The 21738-nt window shown below is 44.0% G+C and overlaps 1 protein-coding gene across 1 annotated transcript in view; it reads left to right on the forward strand.

The window, feature by feature from the left end:
- LOC128711187 (uncharacterized) overlaps positions 1-21738 on the forward strand; it is a 45774-nt gene that overhangs the window by 7660 nt on the left and 16376 nt on the right. Inside the window, exon 2 of the mRNA XM_053806051.1 lies at positions 7810-8539. Within this exon, the coding sequence (XP_053662026.1) occupies positions 7810-8539 (730 nt within the window). The remainder of the gene's footprint in view (positions 1-7809; positions 8540-21738) is intronic.

Here is a 21738-nt window from a genome sequence, read left to right on the forward strand (position 1 = left end):
ACCGCGCGTTGGCCAGTGGTCGGCAACAACTCCACCGCGCGAAGACTGTCGTAGTGAGACGGATATTGTTTGATAACTTAACAATAAGTGAATGATTTCGAAGTGCATTGTTACTGATCAATACACGATCGTGAATAATTGTGATTGATTATGATGATCAATCGCGCGGTAATTAAAAAAAATATTACAGAAACATGGCATTATTATTTGACGAAGTTGTAGAATCAAAGATATTTTTATACGTTTTTATAATCATACATAAAAAAAATAAACCAAAAAATACATCAAATAAATTCAATTTAGTCAATCATACTGATTATTTATATCATTAATCCTTACTAAAATCATAAATCATTAATTAAGTTTAAGCAATTTATATTAATTGCCATTAAAAATAAATTATAGGATAATAAAAAAACATCAAAAAGACGCAGTTTTCATGTTAAATATTTTATCGTAGTCTTCCTGTTTTACATTTGAAAAACTCTGATGAGTCTAAACTCTTCAAATAAAAATTAATTCTGCTTCGTACAGTTAAACAACGTTAAGCTCAAAATTTACGGCTGATTGGCGTATTAAATGGTTACCATGTTACGAGCAGGATCGTACGGGAGGATCAAACAGAGAAAAAGCGCATCATAAACTGCATTGGAAGATGATGACAGAGTCGTTTTGAAACAGGTTTGAGCCTTATCGGAACGAAATGTGTTCAAACTAGTGTTGTGCTTAATTAAACTCTTGAGAAGAATCATTCATATGAATCTTTAGTCATCCAAATCAAGAGTTAACTCTCAAAAGATTCAGGAAATTGGAAAAGATTTATGAATCTTTATAGATTAATTAATCATTCCGGAAACAAGATTTTGGGCATAATCTAATTCTTTTTGCTTTTAAAATAGGAAGTTTTAACAATGGTGTCATCAATCTGTGAGAATTTTTTGAAACTTTGGAGATTAATTAAATTTCAGATACCATTTTTTCAACGACAACATTCTATGTGGAGCATATTTCAGTAATTCAAATAGGAAATTAAACCTTCCTCCATCAAGCTGGTTCCTCCACATTACTTCTAAACATCGCGTATACTCCACCTAACTTTGTCGACCACTGAACCACTGAATTCCCTTCTGGCCGGTTTCAAATGACACACAAAGAAAAGGCCGACCCCGTTGCTGCGGGGTTTTGCCTCCAGAACCTTTCGTATTGCAGCGCCATGATGCAAGACGAACCATCATCACCATCATCGTACTCGGCAGCTTAAAGCAAACATTGTGACTAATGTGTTCAAAATTAGTTTATTGCTTTATTAAAAAATTAGCCACCCTCTCTCTCACTCTCTCTCTCTCTCCCCCCACAGCAAGAGAAGCACAATACTTAGACTCCCCTTCCCAGGGCCAACAGATTGAGATTAATCTCGGCGAATATCTTACGCCGCCCGTCACGTATCGTTTTGTGCTCCAAATAAAGGCACGCACCCCGGAACGGAAGTCCATATCTCGTTCTGGCCGTGGGGGAGATAAAAGATTTGCTACAGATAGGGCACGGCAAGTGTTTAACCAACAGTGCGCAGCGTGGATCCGGGGCGGTACATGGGGTTTGCTTGCATTATTCGTTCGTTTCGCTGCGTCCAGTGTCTGAAAATCTCTGAAGTGATCTTGCTGTTGCTCTTGCCGATACGGTCGGTTAATTTCTTAGCGGTAAATCTGGTCAATTTATCGGATGCTACATGCAGGATAGTGATCGACATGGACGTATAAGCGAAAAAAAAACTTCATTAATGTTCGCCATTAAATTCGATCCGAGAAGGACCACGGTGGACCATTGCTTGAGTGTCCGTGCGATCGTGCGTGTGTACGGCCGTGTCCATTAAATGCGTGAGATTTTAGCATGAAATTGGCGGGTTTTGACTTTGCATAAATGCTCCCCTGATGGGCTGCCACATGCGAATCGGGACCTGTCCCGAGATTAACGGGGTTTCGTGTGTCCAATCGTAACCAGGGAGATAAGTCACCGTAGGGCATGGAATGTAGCTGTCGCGCTGGACGGGGGTTGTTACCATGCGCGACATTAAACCGATTGTCCGTCTTGACCCGATTTCAATGAAAGTTCACCCAATATCGATGCCGCAAGGAGTTGCGGTCCCGCACCAACGGTGCCGGTCTGTGTCCTCCTCTGGTGGACAACATAATCGAATGAATAATAGCTATTCGCTGAATGTGGAATAAAGTATTGCTAGCAGCGCTTAATTTTTGCCTGCCAACGCGTCCACCGCCCCTAAATGTAGGCCAAAGCACAATTATCCCGCTGATTGATTGATAGCAAACCACCACCCCCTAGTAGGGGGGGGGGGATGGGAATTTTGGAGCATAATTTTGGAGGATAATTCACTTCCTTATTGTGACATGGCGTGGTGCTTCCGCACACCACGTTTATATTCGTATAATCTATTTTTATTCCTTTTTATTTCCATCGCAAAAGAATGGCCCTGGCCTCTGGGATGACTTATCCTCCCATTAGTGTTTTTTTCTTTCTCTCGCTTTGGCCCCGTTTTGTTTTTGGTGGTGAATAAAAATTTCCATACATTAGAATATCGTTTCCCTTTCGTTCGTCGCCACCAGCAGCGTCAGTTGCTTGCGTTTGCAAAACTAGTAACACCCAAGACAAATGGTAACGCTAGGACAGTAAGATATTAATGGTCTTTCCCGGTTTCTTTTGGGCATAAAAACAGACCAAACGAACAAACTACGAAAACTGAACATCTGAAGCACAGGCGAAATAAATAAAAAAGGCACAGCACCATCTGCATTGTGTGGTGCACGGGAATGGATTATCTGTCCGCTATTATGGATCGACGCGCTAGACGCTCTGGTGTGGTCGCGTAAAAAAAAGGCTCCCAACAACTCGGATCGAATTCACTAAGCGCAGGAAATTGGAGTGATTCGCTTGATTCGTCCTTTTTCTTCCTTCGTCTAGCACCGAGAGCTATTGGAATAAATATTCTACCAAAACCAGACAATGGAACGGATTGACTGCTCTTTAACTGTGTGAAGCTGCAAGCAGAACCAGCTGCCATTTTGGGCACCACCACCACCACCAGCGGGTGGATTTATCTCGTTTGTGATCGACTTTTTGTTCCTATCGTTTTGTTTGTTTGGTTGGTTTTTTTTTTTATTCGGCCGTCGGTTTGTCTCGTCCCGTCGCGTCATTTGTTTAGCAAGTTGGGTAATTTGATATTTAAAGATAAGTTCTCAAATTTCCCAATTGACTGGTCTATTCCGCACGGTTTACGGTACGGTTTGGCTCTAATTTTATATTGCTTCCAGTCCGGCCAGCGCCGTCTCTCCCATCGGCTGGTTCATTTGCATTTCTATACTCCCATCGTCTATTATTATAATGTCGCGGGTGGATGTGATGTGCTCCAGCATCTGATTTACTGTGCCCGAATAGATCGTATGGATGAGCATCCGCGACCGTTTAAATTTTATGAACCCTTGTTGACATATTTTCTGACGGCTGGCCACATAAACAAATTACGACCAACGACAACCCCGCCGCGATGTTTGGTTGCGGGCGGGGGGAAGTTAATATTGAAAGTAAAATGATATGTTAGAACTTGGGAAAAACCGATGGTGCAAAACTGTCCTCTTGTATGCACATACAAACACAAACACAAACGGCAATGGGGAATGCATCATAACCCACCAACAAAACCCACTTCGTTGAGGGCGCAAGATTAAAGATTAACACAGTCCAACGCTTTTAGTGCTGATTTTTATCTTTGCTCTATTATTTTTAATGCCTCGCGCAATGTGCAATATTATACCACGCAGGGCATATTGAGTTTCATGATGCGTGCAAAAAAGAAATGATGCTACAAGAAAGCCGATTTTAGACGATACAACGCTTCCCATGCAAATGGTAACTGAATGGAAGGTTTTGAAAAGGAAGCATCCAATTTTATTATCCTTTCATTTATTTATTTTTATATCTATTCTTTTTCTACTTATTAATTGTCGCTTTTTTGCATCAAGTTCTAGCATTTCATGGATTGCTATTTTAAATATTTTTATCATGGCCTGCTAATGTGATGCGGGCTTCCGATCCCATGGAAAGCATGGGATCCAATATGGAGGAATTTTAAAATTCACTCCCCCCCCCCCCTCCCATCCATACACCTCACGCTTCCTTCCTTAAATATGTGACACATCCTCATCCTCGGTGAGGCATTGTAAATCCATCCGTTGGCACGTTTTGCGATCGTTAATCATCGGCCAGATTGAAGTAGAAAGCAAGGAAACGGAGGACTACAGCACGTTTGGTGAATGCATTTTTGGCATACGGTGCCGTGTGTGATGGATGTGCAATATATGTATATATCCCTGCAGAGCGCACAAGATCAAAGCGAGTGCTGCGAGCAAAGTGAGCGTTAATTAGGCCACTCTGTTAGCGTAAATAGTAACAAACAGATGACGTCGCTTTGCTGCACGTTGCATTCACGCGCCACGCGAACACCATCCACCACCACAGGGAACGGAATGGCTGGAGCTAAAGGGGAAGTGAAAATAACCCCACAGGATGCCAGTTAAATGGATTTCTTTTCCTACCGATGGAAGTTGGGTGACGAAATGGTGTGTTTTTTTTTTTGTTTGATGGAATTCCAATAATTTAAACCAAACGAAAAAAAAAAAATGGCGAATCACACTAAAGCGATCTCGTTTCCTGGTGTGTGTGTGCGCGCTCTTTTGCGATAACTTCGATAAGTCCTTTTATCTCGAATGATTATGCGAGAGCGGAGTCACACACGCAACCCCCCACACAACCCGCATGGAATTTCATTTTCCAACCGCATGGTGCAAAACATGGATTTTCACTCACAGCTCCGAATTCTCACACTGGGGCTGGTTTGCATTGCTGTGTACGTATGTATGTCTTTCCGTCATCTGGCTGCTGCTACTGCTGCTGCTGATGGGTTTGGGGCAGGAGAGCTCCAGCAGCCGGCTGTATGTTTGGATAACGAAATGCTTTGGGAACATCGTAGAACGCGTTCCGCTAAATCGCTCTACGGCATGGGAACCTTTTTTTTTTTCGCTGGGTGGGCCCGCCACACTCTGTTAATGTGACGGACGGGCTGCTTTTCCGCTCGTGATCAATAAATGGGTGTTCTGGCTGCGGAACGTTCTGAACCTTCGCCCGAAACCGATGCGCAGAGGGCAAATGTATTTTTGTTTGCAGATTTCGATTCCGAAAACAAAGCAGGCAACGGATTTAAATTAACAACAGGTCACACAAACACGCAAACACGCTGATGCAACTGGCATCTAATGTTCTGTCGAATGGTAGCGAATTCAACAAAAAAAAAACATAACATTACTAGGCTTAAGTCCCATGTGGAACAAAACTAGTTCATATACAACATTTGGCTTGATAAATTCAATGAATATGCACAAGACAAAGCATACAGGAATAGAAGAAAAATAAGAAATAAATCTTGATTTAGTTAGAGAATGAAACCAAGGTTTAGAAAGATAGCGTAACTAATCCGTATCGATTTTTCTCTTGCGGGGATTTTTGTGTTTCTACTTGACAAGCTTCTCAATCGCATAAAGAGCAATTGTCTACCGTTTTTATCCTTGGATTAGGTGAGGCTTTCAGAACAAGAGCTTTTTCTTACATTGGCCAGCAGTTTGGGGCACTCTATCTGGTTGAAGACAATTATGGAACCTTAAATCCATCCCATGGCTTTGTGTCTCGATAGGTCGTATCTTATTTGGATGGTCGTGTACGGTAGAAGCTTATACGGTCCCTCGTAGCATGAATTATCCATCCGGTTTCGTGGTAAGGCAACAAAAGCATTAGTTCCTGTCTGCTTCATAATAAATAATAGACGTATGTCTAGATTGAAGGTGCGAGTGTCGTTGTCTGTTGTTTAGTCGATCGATTAGATAAGATGCAGAAGATAGCAAAATAGGACGAAGAATGCTAAAACTATGTATCACTTAACTCCTATAGGCGTTTTACAAGCAGATGAAACATCTTATTAGGTGATTTCGATGATTGGGTGAGAGTTCGATGGAACAGTGAGATAATGAGATTTTATGTATGTAATTGTATATCCTAAGCAACCTATTGCTGTAATGTATTAGCCTAAATTATCTTACTTATTTATCCGACGCTACAACAACTTCGTGGTCTTGACCTGCTGCAGGAGACCTCTAAACCGATCATGATCGAGCACCGTCGTTTGTCAATTCATAATCCCGGCCTTACTGGTAGATACATCTGCGCCATCACTTCTTCTCAATTTCGGCCTACTACGCTGTAATTACCCATGTGACAGTCTCATGACCTACTATCTAGAGAGATTGGACTCACCGGTCACTGGTACGACAATGAGTTCATAGTACAGCTTGTAGCGGCTCCTCCATTGTCCTTCCACACATACGGGGTCAAAAATCCTTCCTTTCGAACGCAACTATGAGAGTTTCGTCAGTTATGGACAAAGTTCATGTCTCAGAGGCGTATGTGATTACTAGGATTATATTAGCTCCCAGCTTCGTTTCGTCCTGTCAGGTGTTTTAGTAGACAACATCAATTTTTAGACATCAATGTTGTTGTCAGTGCTGACTTTTAATGTTAGATTCGTGAGTTTTTGGATGACTTCGAAGCTGCTCTCAGCTATTTGAACGTCTCCGTCACCTATTTGAACGTGAAAATGTTTGAAGTCAAGTTAAATTCACTTCTGAACTTCAAAGCTGTAAAGAATCATTTAATTGTGAATTCAGCTTACCCACCGATAATGACCTTCAAACATAAATATTTAGATAACACAATGAAGATTTCACTTCACCACCACGTGGAATTTCCGTAGAACCAGTGACATGCAATAAATTCCCGGATCAACACCACCTTGAAGACAATCAAATTATGTCTTTAAATTTTAAATCCTATCAAATCCAAACTATCTCAAATGGTTATTGTTTGGGGAAGTATTTTTTTAATAAAGGTGATTCCAATTTGATGCTTCCTCGCATTAATCTTTAAACGTTTCTTACGAAACTTCACACCATTCACAACAGAAATTTCGATGGGGAAGAGCAACCAGAACTAACAAGAAACCCGATAAATCAGACACACCAAAAGGAAACAAAGTGGTGCATCGCGGACGCACAACAGTAAGGCAGCGTGCCCGCCCCTTTCGGATCACAACGGAACTTGTCGATTGTTTGCATTCCGAAGCGCCAGACAATGTAAACCATTTCAAAATTCCATCCCCTATCGAATCGTCGTCCCCGGAAGGGATGCCTGTTGTTAAGATGGGAAGGAGAAATGTTTTCCTTTGGTTCCGCTTCTTCGTCGGTGATCGTTCAAAAAATAAATGATCACGAAAAAAATTCCATTAATGTAAACAATTCGTCCCCGCGTTGTTGTGCTTGAAGGGTGTAGAAGTGTTGCCTGAAGATGCTATTACTCCTTCTCCTTCGTTGGCCTTCGAGAGAGTGCTAGTTTTGAAGGAGGCGGGAGATCATTGCCTGAATGTGACGCGAGGTGATGGAACTCGTATGCGATTGCATTATTGTACGTTTCTTCCGAATTCGTTAGTTCCCTTTTTTTTGTTTGATGATGGACAAGAGGGGACAGTGTGTGTGAGTGTGTCGTGTTGTAGGGGTCGTATAATTGTAGCTGATTATAAATAAATTTTACCCATTCACGGAAGGCACTTTTTTTCGGTGAAGACACTAGAAGAGAAGAGATGGCGATGGTCAATTAATCATAATTTTGTTCATCTTTGTCTCGGTGATGTCGTTTCAGTGAAGGGCGTGAAGTACGGGATCGGCAGGTAGTCATCAACAGGAAGCGTTCGGCATCTGCCTTCCACTTGTTGACCTCAAATGCGCTGACGGATGCGGAACCGAGCAGCTCCAAGAAGTCATCCGAACGGTCTATAAATCCGGGCAGCAAAAACTACTTCGAGGAGCTGCTGAACAACTACAAAAGCAACTCGCCCTACTATAAGGAGCTGCACCAGGTGCGAAGTCCTCAAACGAAAGCGTTACCACCGGGCAAAAGGAATCAGCGAAGTTCTGCCGAGGCAGCCACAAAAAGTGTTTCGAAATCGAAAGCTCCACCGGCCATCGATGGTGACCTCGACTATCTGTACGACGACGAGACGGATGACAGCGTGCAAAATGACGCACCTTCTGGCGGCGCAATGTCTACGAGTACGAGAGCTCCAAGTACCACCACCACCACGGTGAGGACTACGACGACGGCGTCTACTACCACCGCCAGAAGCATCCCGGCTTCGGACGAATCCGACGAAACGGGTGCGAACGAATCGAACGACGGTGCGGGCTCTGAGGCGGACACCAGCTACAGTACGTACTACCAGAAAGCATACGCAATGCACTCGAACCCACGACGAAACGGCAACAATCGGTACAACAGTATTGCACGGCCACCGACACCGGTGCAGCATCATCAGCAGCAGCCGCACTACAAGCGCGTCCACACCGACAGGATTGATCCGGCCAAACAAGTGGTAAGTCACCAGCAGCGCACTACCTGCAGGGGTTACATGTGACTCGAGTTTTAAGCATCGGTTGATTTGAAATATTGGCTAGCCCACAGACGCACACACAGCCCCCCCCCTCGGTGTATCTCGTAAAATGATTATTTCCCGCGTCAAGTACTTTACGAGTGCGGACAAGTTTTACGACTTTCCATCCGTACGATCGATCGGTGGCTGCTTGGAGGGTGCACATTCTCTTGGGCGATCGCGCGACGAAACTGGTGGCGTAACGATAAACATAAATCCTTTCCAACATCGGCAACCATCACATTCACCCTGCTCCGGGGATTTCCATGGCAACTGCACCAATGGTTCCGAAAACCGGAGCGATTAATAAAACGCTTTTCGCTCGCACTACTGTCGCGGCGCGTGACGTTTTTCGGGGTGACTTTCGGCATGATCTTTTGGCCGGGTGGCGCCGATTTTTCGCCATCTAATGAAAGTAGTTCGCCGTCCGCCACCGTCTGGAAGTAATTTAGTAGAATTAACGAGGATACACACAAATGCTGTAGCACATTCGGAATTCCTCCGGGGATGCTTTTGCCGAGTGCCAACGAATTAGCTCATCGCTGTAAATATTTGGTGCGTTAGCTGCTAGACGAGACGCCACTAGGCCACACAACGTTTGTCGCTGTGGTTGGCGAAAATTAGCTGCTCGCAAGTGTGCAAACAGTTGAAACTCATTACTATTGATGCCTTTCATCTTGTTTTGTGCGTCTCTGCATTGGTCGTTCCATTTGAAGTGCGCGAAATTATTGAAGGAAACATCGCAAAAGCTGCTAAAATACACACCAGCAACACGCGGCTGGAAAGAGGTGATTTTTAATCTAAAAACTTTGTTTGATGCCTCGGGTTGAGTCGGCCGCATTCGGGTCGTACATTCCCGGGTCCATTTTCAGTGAGTACGGCCACCGGTGTGTGTGCGGTAGGAGATGAGGATGGTCACCGGTATCAACAACTAACAAGCAGCATTCGATATTAATGCTGTTGGTTGGCCGGAGTTCGGGAAACTTAATTAAAAAGAAATTCAATCAACTAACATACCACTCGCGCGGAGCAATCCGTTAGAGTATAGTGGGGCAAAAGGTGCGCATCCGTCTGGTAAAAGGATTTAGGAATTTGTTCAAATGAGGTTTATCATTTAGATGAAAAGTAGTAAAACACACTAATTGAAAAAAACCTAATACTCAAGAATTGGCTCTTCTCACAAATATATTTTGAATCTTGAAGTAATTGTACTTCCCAGTTCTGCAATATGTAACCCTACGTTTATAACGATAATGCGAATTAAATCAGTTGTTGCTTGGATTGTTACGTCTTGAAGAGGTTCCTCTGCAAGAGAACAAGATTTTCTATTATTTTTTTTTATATTTTTTTTTTATTCTATTTCTATTACAATGATAAAAGACATTGCTTTTTTAAATTAAATCCTTAACTCAGATTAAAATTCAAATTTTTGGGAAAGTTTTACTGCAAACTAAAAAAATACAACAGATAATAATTGCACGAGAAATTTAGGTTAATCCTTAAGGTTAAACTCAGGGTAAAAGTAAATATATAAAATATTTAGATATATAGAATAGTCAAAACATTAAAATATTGGTAGTTACTATTATCCCATGTACTCCACGGTACACTATTTCGCATGCTTGCAAGTTGCCCTTAAGGTTGCTATGCTTGTGTGACCTTGCGAGTAAGTGGGTGAATTAATGTGTGTGTGTGTGTGTGTGTGCGTGGGGATCTCTTAACTTCAGGTGGCATTCCAATGCGAAAGAAGATCTCTAACCATCCAAGGAATGCTACTACATATTAGCAGCATAGATAGGTCGGATGGAAAGGAACCAGGGATGGCGATAAATGGAAGTATATTTTTGGCTCAAGATATCATCCCTCCTTCCCGGAGGTTACACGACCTTGCGGACGTTCGACCATCTGGAGGTAATGGAAATTTCAAGCTCCGAAAAACTCCACCACAATCACCGGAAGTACGGAGCGAGCGCACGAAACTGTGGTGCGTAATTTTTGGCCGGTCCGTACATCCTTCCTGCCATGCGGAAAATCAAACATTATCCATGGTTCATGTAGCCGCACACATCTTCAGGACACGTCCATTGAAGCTGTTTGAGCTAAAAACGAAAAAAAAACAGACTGGTGCTCTCTAATTTGATTGTAAATTATGGATAACCGAACGCGCGCTGCTGTTGCTGCAGTTGCTTGGCCGCATGTAAAATTTACCGACCACACCTGGATACATTGCGAATCGAGAAGCTTTCTCGTCATATTCCTGTTGCGCTATTTTTCCCTTCACTGGAAATAGACTTCGCTGCCAAGGACAAGGATCAGCTTCGGGCGCGCTATAACAAACGAAGGATTCCTGTTAAGGGCTGTTACAGGTATTTTATGGCGGGAGTGCGCGCCATTTCGCCATTCTGGATCTGGCCATTCCTCCTTTGTTAGGGTCTGGAATTGGCAAATTTGTACATTCCCTACACGCGCGTCGTCCAGCAGGTTTCGTGGTACATACCTCTCCCTGCCCTCGCAGTGGATATAAAGAAATCATTGCATGAAATAAAGATGAGACCGCCAACTTTATACGATGCTCCCCGAGTTCCCGAAGATGTGTGGTGTTCTCTGGACTCCGTACATCTTCGGTGGACCGTTGCAACGACACGGATGTTCCTTTGCATGGGATGGGCCCGTGGTGCGCCCTTGTTCCTTTGCTTGGACTAAGGTAAGAAATTTTGACGTAATCTTACAAAACTGAAAACCGACAATTCTCCCCCTCCTCCCCCGGAGTCTCTGACCGGGTACCGGGGCTTGTCGGAGGTCAATGGAATTGGATGACGGTTTGGTGGTTTGGTGCGCTTCGGCATCCAACAGTAAACAACGAAAACCATTCATGAAATATTTATTAAAAAGGAAAATTGTATACCTCGTTCGTCGAGGCTCGTGTTTGGCCAGTATTTTTCGAAACGGAACGAGGGGGCCCGGTGATAAAAGCTACTGTGCATCCTCCACATTACGGTGGAAGGATGCTGCCCAGTTCTGCCCTCTTCAATGAACCGTGCTCCCTGCAGACGGTGGAGTTGCTACCGACCGTACCGTACACACGGGGCAACAATAAAAGCTCTGTTTTTGTATAAAGAATGAACCACAAACAACCTACCCCATTCACAAGGGAAAGTGTTTCTTTCTTGTTTTTTTTTGGGGTGGTGGAAATTCACTTTGGCTCACTTACACTTGTGCTTGCGAACCCGAAACCCGAGTGCGGTATTGAGGGTGGACGAGAAAAACGGGGTCAATGTATTGTGTATGCAGCGGGGCACCGTACAAGAGTTTATTTTTACCATTCCACCAAAAGTGACTCCAAACGTTTACTGGAACGATCTGGACGGTTTAGCTATTTCGGGCACTGGAGAGGCAGATGGCTGCGTGACTTCCATGCTGATACGCTTGATAAACGGTGTAAAAATCCATGTACAAAATATAAGGAGATTAAATTGTTTTGCCGGTTACTTCAAGTGTTCCTTCCGCTTCCTCTCTCTCGCTCTCTCTGTCTAACTTCTTCCACCGTTGCTCTCCTTTTCCTGTTTAACACGGAACCCTTTCATTGCCTTCCGGCGGACAATGACACGCTGCTGGCTTTTCATGGCGGACCGTTTCATCCGACCGGTCCGTGCCGCACACGAGGGACAACGGCGACGCTTTACCGGTGTGTAGAACGCAATCTTCACGTACGGTAGCTTCTGTTCGTCCGTCAGGTGGCGCCACCGTTCCGCACCCTGGCGCACAATTTCCACCACCGAAAGGTGACAATTTTTTTGTCGAAAGTCGCGCAAAAAATTCAAGTACGGATTGCGCGTTCGCTTGCCCGGCTTACACATCGTCGTACCGGCACGACGTGGCGTTGACGTTTCGGCCGCTGGTTCTGCCATTTCCAGCCGTGCTTTGTTTCTGCTGGGTGATGCCATTTTTGTAGGTTGTACAGGAGAATTTCCAAAATTTATAATGCGTTCCGATAACAAAACAAAATCCTTTATAAGAGCGATCCAACAAGACATCTACTATGGCGTCTTTGCTGTGTAATACTGGCTACTGTGATGTGTGGATGGATACTATCCGCTCGCACATCACCATAGCAGTGCGAATGACAGTGAAGAAATAATCATCATTCAGCACCGTTTGCTTGGACCGAGGTGTGCATATGTGTAGTAAGTTGGGGCCAAATTTAAAATGTATACCCATTTAAAAAATGCACGAGATCGAGATTGAATTCGAACCGAGGCTGTGCATGTTAGATGCTTCCGATGCTGGGGACGCCTTACATCGAACCGATGAAATAAATCTAATCTAATCCCGTACACATTTTCGATGATGAAGATTGTCCGGTTTATACGAAAGCAATTCGATTTCGAGGGCAGCTTAGAATCCCATTAACACAACCCGACAACCGGACCGAGCAAGATTTGATCACCGGGCTGGCATGTGTTCAGCGGTGAGCATGTTGTGTAAAATAAATTTAAATAATTTATTTCATACACCCGCCCCGAACGGAATGGCGAGAGAATTGTTTCACCGGTTTATGACGAATGATCCTTGGAACGGAGATTACGCGCGTACGAGGAATCCGTTATCCAGAACAGTGCACCGCGTGCGCATGGGGATGGATGAAATCATCGGCAAGATGTCAACCAAGAAAGGTTTATCCAACGTCCACCGGGGCCATCCTATCTGTTCACCGTACACTTCATCATGCATTGCAACTGGGAAGCAATATGCCGTACAGCAATCAGCTTTGCAGAGTTATGACCGAAACCGTACCGTGCGTCGTCAATGGCTTGTGGTCGATTAGTAATTTATGGTTCATCACCATTTCATAACGCCGTGGTGGTGCACGTGGAACGGGATGCAGTTATTTGTAAGCAGCGCAGTTTGTGGTTCTGCAAAATGTGCGCACGAAACGTTAAGTTCATTTGTCATGTGCGATGGTCGCTTACTAGGAAGGATGCACGTAGATCGAGTGAATCCCATCCATTCTAATGTCAGGGTTGGTCAAGTTGTCAAAATTTATCGTGATTTAATAATCTTTTTTTTATCTGTTAACACGTGGTTAAGCTAATGGAAATTAACAGTTCATTGGTTTTATACTTAATTTTTGCTTACAGTTCATCATTCATGAACGTTGAGAAATTTAACGGAATTATTTGTTTTCAATCTCATGACATTATCCAAACATAATACATAAGGAATAGCCTATTAAAATACTTCTAGATAATAAATGATTGGAAATTTAACAGTGTTTCCTAACCGAAGTGCTGCAATTCAGATAGGAAAAGAAATTTAAAATTGTTTAAAGAATGCCCATTCATCCATAGATTCATCTTACCCTTGACCCACTACACCAACTTCTTGCTAATCAACACTTTTAAAGGGATGAAACTTATTGTGCTACTTTTCTAACACAAATAAGTGACATAATACTGTAAAATACTTTTTTTTTGATTTTTTGCTATTTTCCTGCCTAAATATCTGAAGTGGAATAAGAAGTTTGCCAACCCCTGAGTTAGACGACGTGTTGTCTGTTTTGCATACGGACGGTGGAAAATCCTTACCGGCCACCGGCTGTGGCCCCTACAAGACTACCCTTCTGGCGTTCCGCGGAGCAAAAGCAAAAAAAAGAGACTTCATAAATAAAATATGCGAAGTACCGCAGCAGAGCGTGGTAAGGATGAGTGGCATCCCTAGTCGGTTTAATGGCAAACCAGCGACCTGTATCGCTGCATCGAGCAAATGCAACATGGTCAGGGTGCACACACATGAGTCACCTTAATCGCATCCCCGAATAGGCCACCGTCGCACGTCTTGCCGGGCGGCTGAGTAATTGCTGTCGAGATGCCTGATGCTTTCCACCAGCCCGGGTTGATCTACGCGAAAAGCTAGTCACCCCGATCGCCGGCTAGTCACTCCACCAACGACACATTAATCCGCTCTATTAGCATACCACACGTAAATAACGTATTAAATTCAATTATCTCGCCTCGTTGAGCGCTGTAAATTGTTTCTGGTGCCGGTGGTGCTGTGTTCCTGCTGTGGCTGAATTTTTCGACCAACGGCACAAAATATGACGAGCTCGCGTGGGGCGGAACAACAGCAGCTTCCCGGTCTGCTCTGCCTGCGCTTTGGTACTGCGGCCGTTCGAAAGGAAGGAAGCGAAAGCCGTGCCCGTTCCTACCTAATCCTTTTGCCGCGTTGCGCTAATGATGCAGAAAGGCTACAGGGCAGCCCTGGTTCGGGCCCGGTTATTCGCTTAATGCATGATGCATGAGCCAAAACTGCCTTACCGTGCCACGGCGGGGTCATGCCGGTGGATCCAGTCCAGGTGTAGTACCCGGGCATGACATTATTATGCCGTTTGCCAAAGCAACCGGTTCTCGCCGGCGGTGGCCTGCCATCATCCTAAGCAAAGGTATCATTTTTCTTCTTTTCGCCCCGTTACGCTGATTAGCGACGAGTGGAGCCCTCGTGCGAAAGATATTAATTATGATGACAATAATTCCACCGTGAGCGCGAGATGTTCCGAAGCTTCTGCCAGTGGAGTGTTTGGAAGTTTGGCACGGAGCCATGGGGAGTTAGGGAGGTTTCCCGCTTCGAAACATATTTTGCGCCTCGGTGCAACATTCTACCAGCGACGGAAGGACGTGGCCTGCAGCCGCATGTGCATGTGGGACAGGACAGGAGAACGAACATCACGCGTCACAGCAGGAGACTGTTTTCATATTCTTGTTTAGCATTTGTGACTTGCCTCAGCAGACGCAAAGGATACCCTCGATTCTTGAGCAACCCATCAATTGGTTCATCTTCTTTCCCTGCTTTGTGCAAACAATCAGGCTTGAAAGATTTTTTTTGCGTCATTATTTGCAAGGAATTTGCCTCATTGACACTTCTTTTACATAATCGATGTTGCCGGTGGTGCGTTTTTATTGTTTTTATGGTGGTGAAGAACCTTTTGCCGACGTGGCAATGATCCGTGTCTCGCCCACACAGGTCGTTGCGTTGCCACGGCGCAACAAAAAAAAAAACTGTCAAATCAACCAACAAGCACGGCAGAAGGAAAAAAGTCGAGATTTACCTCCTCTTTTGATGGCTGCTTACCGTTTTCTCGGTGAACGGAGTTCCGCGAATGCACGCGTAGGAAGTGTGCCCTCTGCAAAGCACGGTGCCATTTTGAAGGAGTGGTAATCATTAAAAACCATCACCCCGCCGTTGTAGTGCGCGAAGTGCAACAAAGCGATTGTAATACAAGATAACACATATAACACAGTAAATATTAATGAGACCGCCGGCCGCACTCAACACATCAATGTGCAAGAAGTCGCGAATTTCTTCGCGTGGCACAGCCTCGCGCAAACAGCGGCTGTGTGAAAAGGCGGTCTCTCACGTTCGGGCAAATAATAATGAATTTTTAATTGAAACCTTTATTGACACCCCGTACACACGGCGATGTGCCACGGATGGGCATGGTTGGTTGGCAGTAAATTCTCCCCTTCCTGGAAACGTCGTGTGCGAGTCTGTGGCAATCTGTCATGGAAACGATTATACAGGGAAGCAAGGGGCAATAAGCAAGCAAACGCAAGCTCGTCTTCTTCCATTGAAAATCAGCAAACGTTAAAATACATTTGAAAGCGTGAAAACCTATCCGTGGCTAATTCATTGCGTGAAGCTCATTTAAAGCTACAGGTACTCAAATGCCAACTAATTTAACATTATCATAAAATAAAATTTGCAAAGCTTTTATGGCACCTTTGTCGTATTACAGTGGCAATTACTGTCTTTTTTAGTGACTTTTTAGTGTAACTCAAGGTAACCAAAAGAGATTGTGTTGGGCTTATTTGTAATTGCATAAATGTCTAAATCTAATTCAAAAACTTGATATACTAAGGGCATTCTGAGTAATTCTAGGGTGAGTTAAGATAACAGACGCTAATCATCGGTTTAATCACGGTAAAATCAACGCCTGAACTCCGGATATCTTCAACAGTGTTACACTGTTGTTAAATTAATTTTGCCATAACTGCCGTTTTGAGTATCTTCGGAGTGACTTCGAAAAATATTGGATTTAACCCAACGCTACTGTAGATCGATGTGATTGGGAGACTCTCCTGAGATTAGTTCAGACTCTGTATGAATTAAAAATCTTGAGTTGATTGATGTTATTATTTCCCAAGATTCAAACGCAAAATCATACTCTTCATGGTCATTTTTAGCATTGACATTTTTGTATCATACAGCCTGTTCCAAACATTCCTTGTCTTGAAAGATCAGATCTACAGAGATTTGGTTCAATTGCCAGAGTGATAAAAGCATTCCATTTTAATGATACAATAATTGAAATGAAATATTACATTTGATATTTTTAAAGACATTTATCCCTTTACTTTTACTTTAAACAGTAATAACATTCCCAAGTGGGTATTTCCACCCCATATTTCCTCACTCAAATGCTTTTCATTCTAAAACGTGGTCTTATTGCCGTTCAACGCCGTTTAGCAACAGCGAAGTAACCCACCTCCTCCTCGCTATAAACTCGGTACAGTCAAGGGTTAAGAAGCCTACTATTGCGTCGGTGGTAAAGCTTTTGTTTGCCCATAGCAACCACCATAGCTCTTGATCAGCGATTTAGCAAAACCACTCCAATGCCTGCGGGATGGTGGTGCGTCGAATTGATTGATTTGGATTTTGCTAACGAAGTGGTGATGGCAGCACTGGGGGCCTTCCGTTATGATGAGGTTGCCGCCGTTTGCCAATTGATTGAGCAGCGTATCTTGAAGGGTATCTTTCGAATGGATCGGTGTGATACACACACACACACACACGCGCGCGTAAAATTCAATCCGTTTGCTGTTGAGTTGTTTGCGTATGCTGATGAGAGTCGCACCATACAACCGGGGAAAGGGTTTTACCTTTCCCTAAACGCCAATGAGTTGGTGGATTTTCACGCCTGATTAATTGTGATTTTGAGCCGTGTTTTCAAGCGTCACACTCAAACACCACAAAAGGCAATTTGCTACGATTTTCACTGGGAGAAGCACCCCAGTGCCATTTCTACCACTGACAAACTTGTTGAGCATTCGGGAAAAACGGTCGCACACAACGGTCCACCGATAAACGCAAACACGGCCAATAACTTTTCCGATCTTTCGCCGACGAATGACAAATTGTTTGTTTACAGTTTGCGAACGTTTTTAACGGTAGCGCAATCAAACAGAACGTGGCCCCCTCTAACTCCCACCCAAAAAAAAAAAAAAAAGGGTAGGACACGGAAGATTCCTTTCGCCTGCAACCTAATCGTTGCTCCATTTGATCAACTTCAAATCGAGCCGTTGACGTTATTATGGCCGACTCAGTGCGGGTTTTTTCGGTGATTTACGAGACCCGAGATGTTTGTGTCAAATTTTGTGTCACCCCCACAGTTGACGGTGTGGAAAAAGTTCTCGTTCGCGCTGTTGTTTTTCCTTCCTGCGCTAAGACCCGAAGGGTAAGAAAAATGAGCTCCGAAAGGTATATCAAACAGCGGCGTGTAGGTGTGGGAACGGTTCGTTGACATCGATGGCATGATCCCGGCGTGGGATTGCAAGATGAATTGTACCAATTTATTCGCATGCTTGTGTACGTTCGCATTCCAATAAGCCTTAGCAACGACCGAGCGGCTTCGATGTAATGATGCCTTCCGGTCAAGGATAAGCCCGCGGCATTCATTTGCATCGGGTGACAACGTTTTGACTGATTAGCTAATGCTTACGCTAAGACAGACAGTCATAATGATCGCTAATGGGCTGAGCGCATTGAAGTGAAGATTATGCTGACGGATTATCGTGTCATTATTCTGGCGCACACAGACAGCCAAAGGTAACGCTCTCAGGAAAGCCGGGCGATTAAATGATGAATGCAATTATTATTCATACCCCCCCACCACCTTCACTATGAGCCTCCCAACCAAAGCAGGATGAGAAAATGTATCGAAAAGACGAATGAGGAAATGTATGCTTCGAGTTAAAAACATTCCTCGAACAAAGCATTTATCAAATCTTCTTTTTTGCTTCATTAAGAAGCAACTTCGCAACAGGACGGAATTAATTTGTATTTTACTCTCCTGCGTATTTATTGTTTCTTGCCGACAGTGGACATTTATTTTCACACGATCGCTAATCAATTACTATTTTGCGAAATGAAGTTCTAAAATGTTGTTGCTAAGGATGTGTACAGAATTCGGGTTGACCATTATGAATTATGCAATATCGTTTTGGATATGTCTCGGAAAGGCAAAGAGGCATTCATCAGGCAAAGCTCTTGTTTGAGTTACTCTAACAGCAGTGTGGCAGAATAATGAAATATAAATATATATTGGAATTAACTTAATAACTTCTTTAGGAATTATTCTCAAGAGCTGACCTTATCCTTATTCTCAAAATGAGTAAAAGGCATTGAGTTCTGGCATTAGCTTTCACACTGGAACAAGCAGTCGATGGCAACGGATTGCCACTCGCGACTGACTTTAGCAATTGAGTGAGTTTAATGTGTAAAAATTTCAGGAAAACAATTCCAATTATTGACTTTAGAACCTTTTACTGTTGTAATTCTGTTTCTAATCTAACACTGCTACAAAGTAAAAATACTACACCTGCAGAACAATCACAGCACAACAATCAGCATCGATGGGAATTAGTTTTCCACTCGCATCCTGTGGTCCGCTTATCGGCGAATCTTACAGTGGCCCATTCCAATTCGTTCCCAGCACCCAGCGGGATAGTATTGGGATAGGATTTGTAAAATATTCATTGCACACAAACGTCGAACGAATTGTTTATTGCGAATCCATAAAAGGATGTCACACCAGCCCCCGGGCCGGGACCCAGGGGCGCAATCTCCCACCGGTAAAAAAAAAACAGGGGGAAGCTTCGAGGTGTTTGAAATATGGCACTTTTCCCTACGTTTTGAGGCTCGCGTGTACTGGCCACCACCATCGCATGGTGTCTGGAGGTCATCACTGTCAGCATGTGTGTCGTGCCGGTGGCAATAAATTATCCTACCCTCTGACACACTTGGGAGCAACGCGAGTGCCCGAATCGTAATGCAGCACGGCACAGTGCACATTCGTGACAGCCGTTCGGTCGAGTTCCGTGAGCGGTCTCCGTCTAGTTTGTTTCGTGTGTGTGTGTGTGTTTTTTTTGTTGTTACCGTAGTACCGGTAGCCATTTTGTCGCAATCCGTGTATCCTAATCATGAATGCAAAAATGGTGCACGTACAAATATGAGCCACGGTCAGCGTGGTCAGCGGGACCACGGAATGGAACATGGGTTCCACCGAGTCATTGCAATCGCGACGACGAGATTTAGCGCTTCGCTCCCGTTCCAATCATATTTTACGCGATTTAACACTTTTCCGGCAGTGGGAAACACATGGAGAACAACATAAAGCAAAAAATATATCACATGTGTTTGGAATAAATTGTTCACATAGTATTGCGCCACCCGCGACTCGTTCGTATTTTGCTGTTTGGCGGGGCGGGGAAAAATGAACCAACTCCACTAAGCTATGCGAGTTTGGGATTGAGCCAACCGAGAGGAAAGATCCAAACGATCATTTTTCATACCTCAGCCCAGCGGTATTCCTCTGCCACCGCAGGGAGTGGAATCATATTGAATTGTACTGCGACAGACAACAGGCAGCACCCACATGTCGGGGGAGACACACGATCGATAAAGATCTTCCTCCCAAACGTGATCTAGTTTTTGTGGTGGAGTCATGCGCATGATCATGTTGATCTTCTGATCTGTCATTGTCCTTTACGAAACATACAGCGTGACTCACATTCCACGGGAGAAGCATGAAGTTCATGAACGACGGATTATGTCGAGGTCATCTCGGTACAGCTTGGTGAAGGGCGCCAAGCCTAATCGATCAAGGAGAAGAGAAGGAATCACGATACGACAAAACGCCAGTTATCTGTCAGAAGAATCTGAAAAGATAGAGTGTTTCTCAACGACTGGAACATTAAGGAGGGGTCCCGGTTTTTTTACCAGACCGACCCATAAAGACGTCAGGTGCATTAGGAAGCCACATTAGCCCCAAGGCTTATGCCCGTGAATCACCGCATTTCAATGATCGTTTCCCACCCGATTCGTCGTTGCGTCATACGGCAGAGAATCGGTTCCGTCTGAGATTCGTTCGGCGCGTGCTTCCACAAAAGTTCCTGCTCGAAATGGGTGTGCTCGAACGAAGTGTTAATTTTGCATACTGAAATGTAACCGCGGAGTCAAACCGACTGTAAAAACCTCGTCGATAAACCGTTTAACACCGTGCAACGAATGTCATGGTGGATGCACATCTAGTTGATCCAACGATTAGCACCGGTGCGTCGTTGGTCGATTAAGTGACCGTATCATTAGTGTGGCAACCGGCACTAGATGATCGATCGATCGATGCAGTTAGCAGAGCAGCAGCTTGTGGTAACACCACCTTTCGCGTCGCCATTCGTCGATTCATAATTTAACACGTGTGAACAGAATAAATAAACCACCGTTTAGTGTGGTACATTGTGAGGAACAGGGAAAATTAATGGAACGTTCTGATTCGCTGTTCGTCTGTCTCACGGGCAGCGTGTAATTACTGCGGAATGTCCGGCGCGGTAGCAAATATGATAATGAGGTACTAATGATACACTGTGGAAGCCCCTGGGCCGACACCGAAGGGCTGTTATTATTTTGAACGTTCCGCTTTGGGATTGATTAAAAGATTCGAATCTGAGCCTGCTGCCAGCGCACAGCCGGTAGCTATCAGCGGTTGTTTACTGGACGCCGAGATTTTGTTGGCGATCACGGGTGCCGGAGATAAGATACGATGTAGGTGTTAACCTTGCTCAATTCGGGGACCTGTTGTTGCTGCTTTCAAAACAACAGAATTTTTTTCCAGCAAAGGGTGTGAAGGCGAACAGTGGACGCAGCAGCAAATAAGCGGATTAAAATGTGATGCTCTTCTAGAAAAAATATAATAAGTCAAGGTTAAAGAGGATCTTCAACTTAATGGTCGGATGAGGGTAGTAAATGTTAGACAGCTTAATTCTTGAACTCAGGACTTGATAAAACGTATTGTAAGTGTAAAATAAATTGAT

This window comes from Anopheles marshallii, chromosome 3 (genome assembly GCF_943734725.1).
Source record: "Anopheles marshallii chromosome 3, idAnoMarsDA_429_01, whole genome shotgun sequence".
NCBI lineage: Eukaryota > Metazoa > Arthropoda > Insecta > Diptera > Culicidae > Anopheles > Anopheles marshallii.